General features: G+C 39.2%; 1 protein-coding gene across 1 annotated transcript; it reads left to right on the forward strand.

Moving 5' to 3' along the window:
- The first annotated feature begins 2,800 nt into the window (after nt 1–2,800).
- On the forward strand, nt 2,801–4,602 carry LOC120716469 (piggyBac transposable element-derived protein 3-like). The gene is made up of 2 exons (XM_040004010.1): nt 2,801–3,939; nt 4,179–4,602. Exons 1-2 carry the CDS (start codon nt 3,368–3,370, stop codon nt 4,459–4,461), a joined length of 855 nt encoding a protein of 284 aa, XP_039859944.1. The 5' UTR covers nt 2,801–3,367; the 3' UTR covers nt 4,462–4,602.
- Nucleotides 4,603–7,923: the final 3,321 nt, after the last annotated feature.

Below are 7,923 nucleotides of genomic sequence, written 5' to 3' on the forward strand. Positions count from 1 at the left end.
GTCATAACCCAATGTGTGACAGTATAAAAAACTTTTACTGTGAAAATACTCTGTGGGTTGTATTTAGGATGCTGGGTTGATGCAGGACTCATATGAGGACTGATAACTGCTTGGCTTAGGGCCAGAGTCATCAAGTAAATAATTTTATCCCTCTGGCTAATTTCACATTAAGTGTAAGAATGATTCTGTATTTTTATTATTTTCTTTCCTTTATTTTACACAGACAGCATTGAGCCTCCATATTTATACACACACAGCTGATTCTTCAAAAGGAGGAAACTGTACAAAATAAAATTATTTTCTGGTTTTAAAATTTCTGGTTTTGACTTTATTAAAATGGTTATCCTTTATATTTTGTCAAAAACAAAAGAACCACATGAGAAAAAAAAGTGTGAACAAAAGTTTATTAATCCTACAGTGAAACAAAATCACTAGTATGGGAAACAGAACAAAGTGCCAAACTCATAGAGTGACTTTATTATCATTGTTTATTTTAAGTACTAAAATAATTCCAGTTAAACTTATGTGATTTTTGAAGCATATGAGTTTAAATAAGTGGAAAAAAATCTGAGTAATCTTTTGAACTTGTGGATGTCTCCTTGTCTGAGGTGCTGGGGAACCAGTTAGAGGCCAGCAGCTGGACATCAGTGGTTGGACTGGTGGACTACTTCAGTGAAGAGTAGACGACGTCTGGCTCTGGTTTAAAGTCTGAACACAAACACACACAGTTCAAACAGAAAACATGATTACAAGCTGTGTAGTTAAATAAAACCTCAAATGTCCACCACTCTGCATCACGTGCAGTCCCAGTTCAGACTTTACTGGGAACCAGCTCAGATATAAAATACTTTACTTCCTGCACTGCCTACACTTCAGCTGCTTATTGAAATAAAACTAAATAAATAAATAAAATAAAACCTGGAACCCACAAAACCAATTATGTTACAAGAGTCAGACTGTCACGGTCCGCAGTGGCTGACCGTGTGGTCGAGTGTTTGGAGGACCCAGGTGCGGACACAGATGAGCTTTAAAATTAAATTAATTTAATTTAAAATTAACTTTAAACAAAAGCGAGCCTTTATTTGAGGCTGCAGTACATGAACTAAACTAAACAAGAGCTGAACAGGGACAACAACTAAACAGGAACCTAAACTGGGAAGAACAGTGAGACCATGAACAAGACTGTGCCAGAACATGAAGGAACTATGAAATATAAGAATAAGCAACATGAGTCATGACCTGCACAGAGACTTGAAACCTGACATGACATAGGGCGTGGAACACAGACGACGCGACACAGACTGAATGAAACACAGTGGCGGTGTCCCAATAGGGCTTTGGAGCGTGATGTCACGGGGGTGGGCGTGGAAAGGATTTTGGCCTGATCCGCCATTTTGGGGGTCTAGCGCAAGTGAAAAGGGAGCGAAGGCACACACAACAGCCATGGTTCGTTCTTGCTGTGTGGTCGGCTGCAATGTTCGATCGCACGACCGGCGAGAGAATAAGCTTGAAAATGGTTTATCTTTTCATTCTTTCCCAACCTGGAAGCAACATGAGGCAGCTCGTGTATCGATGTTAGCAAACGAAGGCGTCCAGCCTGGATAGCAGCTGTGAGACGAGCTGACGTGCAGTTCTCTTCCATCTCCAAATATCTGTTGGTGCTCCTGACATTTTCATTCCGGTAAGTTTTAAATGTGTTCATATCATTCTTTATAACCTATTAGTTTTATTTTCTATGCGCTCTGAGCTCATAGCAAATTAGAACAAACATCCTACTGAGTGATTTTGCAGAACTACCTTCTATTTATAGAGTTGCTAATTATTTGGCATTATTTTAGCAAACCAGCCAATGAAATGGGTGAAACATCGTGACTGAGTTCCAGCGCTACACAAGGGACCTGCTTCAAACAAACCAACATGCCAATCAGATTACTTCTTCCATGTGAGGGTGAAGAGGTGACCCTTCTGGATAAGATGGTGAAGGTTTGCTGCGTTTGGTGAACAGTGTGATAATAAAACCAGGGAAGAATGAAACCTGCTCCTGTTAAATATTATTAAGTCTTGTGTTGTTAAAATTGCTGTATTTTTTCAAAAGATACAGTAAATAAAGTAATAATAATAAAGTAATAAAGGACGACACAACGGTGGTGGGTCTCATTAGCAACAGGGATGAGACCGACTACAGAAGTGAGGTGAGACGCCTGGCCACGTGGTGTGCTGACAACAATCTCTCTCTGAATGTGGAGAAGACGAAGGAGATTGTTGTGGACTTCAGGAGAATGCACACCCAACATGCTCCTCTGACCATTGACGGAGCGTCTGTGGAGAGAGTGAGCAGCACCAAGTTCTTGGGTGTGCACATCACAGAGGATCTCTCCTGGACGTACAACACCACAGCACTGGCCAAGAAATCACAGCAGCGTCTCTTCTTTCTCCGCAAACTAAGAAGAGCAGGAGCACCAGCCCCCATCATGCACACTTTCTACAGAGGCACCATCGAGAGCATCCTGTCGAGCTGCATCACTGTGTGGTTTGGAGCCTGCAATGCGTCCTGTCATAGAACCCTCCAACGCATAGTGAGAGCTGCAGAGAGGATCATTGGTGTCTCTCTCTCCCCTCCCTCCAGGACATTTACAGCACCCGTCTCACTAAAAGAGCCCTTTGCATAGCGGCTGATCCCACGCACCCAATGCAAAGCTTCTTCAAGCTGCTGCCGTCAGGGAGGAGACTGCGGAGTCTCCAGGCCAGGACCAGCAGACTGAAGGACAGCTTCATCCATCAGGCTGTCAGGAAGCCGTTTTGCCCCACTGGCAACAATTGTTGCCAAAGTTTATCACTGTCATTTTCGACTCACAATAAAAAATCTCAAAGGTACTAATGCAACTTTTTCCACTTATATGCTAGTAGACAACTTAGACAAAGGTTTTGATTTTTAAAAAATCGTTTCCAAGTGCTTCCTATCGCATGACATCATCTGCTTCCCGCTCTTTCTGGCTGAAGACATGGCGGATGCAAATCATCCTGGAAAGTGGTAATTTTCATAAATTTCTTATGACTTTCCCCCCAAACATATTTATAATTATTTAATCATTCAAGTCTCTAGAGTAACCCTCCCCAAAAAAATTGTACCTAGGATAAATATTTTTTTGTTCATGGGCTTATTTCTGTGAGTGGCAACAAAAGTTGCCAGTGGGCACATAGCATGTCGCTAACTAAAGGAAAACACTGTCTGCAGGATTGCTCCTAATTTACTTATTTGATTGAGTATTTTGGAAGGCATGGGTGCAAACAGTTTATTAGAGGGAAGCCTATTCGTTTTGGGTATAAAATATGGAGCTTAGCATCCTCCTCCGGGTTTGTCCATCAGATGGAGCCATATGTAGGAAGCCACACACATCTGGTGGAAACTGGACTTGGTCAGGGTCCAAGTGTGGTTCTTGGCCTGGCAGAGAAAGCTGAAGTGCCACCTGGAGTCAAGTTTTACCACGACAACCTCTTCACAACCCTGTCCCTGGTGGATGAGATGACCCTGAGAGGCTATGGCAGCTGTGGCACGATGCGACAAACTCAGCTCCATAACGTTCCCTTCACAGCACCCCAGACCTTCAAGAAGACACCCAGAGGAGATGCTGAGTATCTGGTTGAGGCAGAGAAGCTGATTGTAAGGTGGAATGACAACAGCGTGGTCACCGTGGTGTCGAACATGGAGAGGGAGTTCACCGAAACTGAGGCGAAGAGATGGAATAAACAGAAGCGGACTATGGACAAGGTCAGACAGCCCAAGTGTATCCAGGACTACAACACACACATGGGAGGAGTGGACCTGCATGACCAGGTTGTCAGCCGCTACAGAGTCAACATCCGGTCCAAGAAGTGGTGGTGGCCATGCTTCAGCTGGGCCCTGAACAGTGCCATGGTGAACAGCTGGTGCTATTACAGGTACACAAGGCTGTATGTTATTTAGTGATATCACAATCGAGTTGGTGATGTTTGACTCGAGGTCATCGCTAGTGCTCTTCGGTCGACAAGAGCAACAGTGATGATATCCAGACCAACATCACAAACTCAAGTGTGATATTGCTTTTACAGAACATTCTATATATGGGGCATGACGTTGTAGAAAGGATGAAACGATGCACATTCATGCATCTATCATGCTTGTTTTGTCATTCATTTAGGTCCTGGAAAAGCGGGGAGAAGGATCTCCTCTCCTTCCAGAGGCTGGTAGCCCAGACCCTCCTCCTGCGCCATGGAACAAAGCCAAGTAGGCAGGGCAGAAGATCTTCAATGGCGGTGGCGATAACTGATGCCACCAGGTTTGATAATTTGAACCACTGGCCCTGCAACACTGGTAGCAGGTACAAGCGATGCAAGAACTGCGGCGGACGCACATCATTTGCGTGTGGAAAGTGTGATGTGCCACTACATGTGGAGTGCTTCAAGAAGTACCACACTGAGTAGAACATGCATGAAAGATGATGGAATGTATGGGAAGAAATATGTTATATATGTATATATGTTTTTAGAGGTTCTAAGAAAAAAATGTTTGTTGAGTTTTTGAGTATAAAAAAATTGAGAATAAAGAAATCAGTTCAAATTGTTTGATGTTTTGAATTTTATACAGGGGGAACCTGAGGCTCCACCTTTTTGTTATTATTTATTATGACTATATTATTATTTTGTTCTTATTATATTATTATTATTACTTCTCTATTATTATTATTAGGTGACATTTGACCTAGTGACAAGCTGTGTGACTACTGGCAACAATTGTTGCCAGTCATAAAAATGCTATTTTCTTCAAAAAAAAGTACAAAATGGAAAAAATAAATACATAACATGATTCAGAGGGACTCAACTGATAAAATGATATGCCTTACAACTCTGAAAAAAATCTGGGCACAAACGGGTTAACTCCCTCCCGATTCTGCCCCCTCTCCCCTCTTCTCCTCCATGGTCTCACTGAACTCTGTCACACACACACACACACACACACACACACACACACACACACACACACACACACACACACACACACACACACACACACTCTGACTCACTCACTGGCCTGCACCAGTTACCAGTCACTTTGTGGAGCATTGGACTGCCATTACCTCATAAGACTTTGTTGTTATACTATCTCTTACCGTATATCACTAAATCTCCATTTGCACTATTTGCCTATTTGCACTACTCTGCCTGGTTTACACTCAATGTCATTTACCCTTACCTGAATATTGTATATTGTATATTGCATAGCTTTCTTGTTAATTTGTATTGTATTTATTTATTTAAATTTTTACTTTTTAATTATTTTATTTGCATTTTTTAATCACTCTCTTATATTTAAATGTTCATTTGCTATTTCATCTAGGGTTTGAGAGTAACGAAATTTCTATTCTCTGTATGTCCTGTACATGTGGCAGAATTGACAAATAAAGTTGACTTTGACTTTGACTAATGTTAGTAGTGGGTGATATCATGTAAACACTCATGATTTTGTGTAAACATTTTGTTATTTGTAAACTATAAATGACATGGATTCTACACTTTAACTGATGTGATGTTCTATAAGGTGGTTTTAAGTTTTAAAAAAGAGGCAAAAAATATTTTGTTTGTTTATTCAACTTTTGAACAGTGGTACTCAGTCAGGACATATTCAGTAAATGCAAATTATTTACACGGCAGTGCACTACAGGCATAAATCTAGATCCCTAGATAAAACATTATGGCATTATAGCAGTGACAACTCGACAACGGCAGTGCACTACAAGCATACATCTAGACTCCTCCAAAGTAGCAGGTGGGATTTTTCTGTTTTGAGGACGGTTCCTTTTACCTGTCGGATGGTCTGACAGGTGGTCCCATATATCCCACAATTCATAGCGCGGTGGTGGGTGTGGATAATTTTGCCGCAAAATACGGCAGAAAGGAGCGGCCAAAGAGGTTATATACACACATATATATACACACACATATACATATATATATATACATATATATATATATATACACACACATATATACACACATACATATATATATATATATATATATATATATATATATATGTGTGTATATGTGTGTGTATATATATGTGTGTATATATATATATATATACATATATATATATGTATATACATATATGTGTGTGTATGTATATATGTGTGTATGTATATATGTATGTATATATATATATATATATATATATATATATATATATATACATACATATATACATACACACATATATACATACACACACATATATATATACACACACATATATATATATACACACACATATATATATATATATATATATATATATATATATATATATATATATATATATATAAATAATCAGACAATACTATAATATTGGCCATATTATATTTACATTACCACAGTGAGATGACTTTAGTCTCATGAACAATATTAACTAATTGTCATTTACTAACTAATCTTAAATGACTGTTCAGTACAGAAATGAAGCCCAACAATCATGTTTTACAGTCCTGTGGTCTCAGCCTCAGATACTCAACTAATCAAAGTGATGTCATGACAAAAATGAATGACCAACAAAACATTTTTCTCCTTCATTTCTGTCAAACAATGCTGTATGTAACGTGTCTCGCGGTTAGTATCATGGTTGCTAGGCAACCTGAACAGCGCGACGAAGCGTCCCATTTCACAAGCCTCTCACTTCCGCACTTATTGTACTTATAGTACGCACCGTACGTAGTACGTGTAACAAAAACCTGGATCTACAAATTGTGGAACATTATAGATGCACAAATATAAGGATAATACTACTCCAAAACGTAGCCTTAACTAATAAAAGATGGCCAAATATGACCCTGCCATAAAATTCTAAATATGAATGGAAAACTGATATTGATAATATAATTAGTATGATACAAATCTATAATCTATTTTCCAAGCTGTTGGTTACGTATTTTAATAAAAATAAAAAATAAAAACAGGAAACAGGAACAACTATTCTCTTCACAGGTTTTACCACTTTTTAACACCCGCTGAGAAACAACAACAGACTACAACAAACTGGGCGTGTTTGTGTGAGTAAAACTGCGCGACCACAAAGCTGCCATCTTTTGTTAATGCAGACTAGCACCCCTCCCCACAGAGGCCAAAGCAAGCGTGTTCTCACAACACTATTTTTAGCCAAGCAGCAACATACCAACAGTATGGTAGAAAGTGTTTTCAGGTTCAGCCTATGGTTAACTAGAATCAACAGCAGGAAGCTGCTGCTGTGGTTTTACATGCAGAAGTCAAAAATGATTCATTGTATTAAAGGGACCGTTTTTCCCCTGAACACACAGTTAAAGACTTGTAGTCTGTTCATATGTCTCATTATATGCCTCACATTCACAACAAATTCATCCTGGTTACATCCTGCTGCCAAAAGTAGATTTAGAGGATACACCTGACCTGCTTTCAGATTAATTGCTTAGTTACAGCACTTCTAAAAGTCATACCACACCTGACATCTGGGCCATACAAGGTCAGCCTATACCATAGTCTAGATTATTAGTCAAAATTGACCAAAGTAAACTGCACATTTGGACCAACCAATGCTATATTGCTATTCTTCAATATAAATATATTTTCATATATGTTTATCATGTAACAGTTGAACCTGATCTTGAATACATGCTGTACAAAAAAAAAAAAGAAATAACAAGAAAAATGATTAAATAAATAAAAATAATGGCTGAAAGTTTTAGGAGTTTCAGCTCCTTAACATGTGACAACCTCTTTTCAAACAGACCAAACAAAATTGGATAATTGACTCAAAGTGTCAAACAAACAAAGTGTTTGTTACTGATGATGTGACACAGGACAGAAGCAGCTGAATGAGGTGTTCAGAGACCTACTGTCTGCTCAAGTCCAGCTAAATGT

The sequence above is a fragment of the Simochromis diagramma genome, unplaced genomic scaffold, assembly GCF_900408965.1.
Source record: "Simochromis diagramma unplaced genomic scaffold, fSimDia1.1 OVJJ01000776.1, whole genome shotgun sequence".
NCBI classification, from domain to species: Eukaryota; Metazoa; Chordata; class Actinopteri; order Cichliformes; family Cichlidae; genus Simochromis; species Simochromis diagramma.

Bases quoted from the DNA above. Each gene is read 5' to 3' on its own strand.
- LOC120716469 (XM_040004010.1), top strand. From the start codon at position 3,368: ATGGAGCCATATGTAGGAAGCCACACACATCTGGTGGAAACTGGACTT. The intron at 3,940-4,178 runs GTACACAAGGCT...TCATTCATTTAG, and splicing joins AACAGCTGGTGCTATTACAG to GTCCTGGAAAAGCGGGGAGA.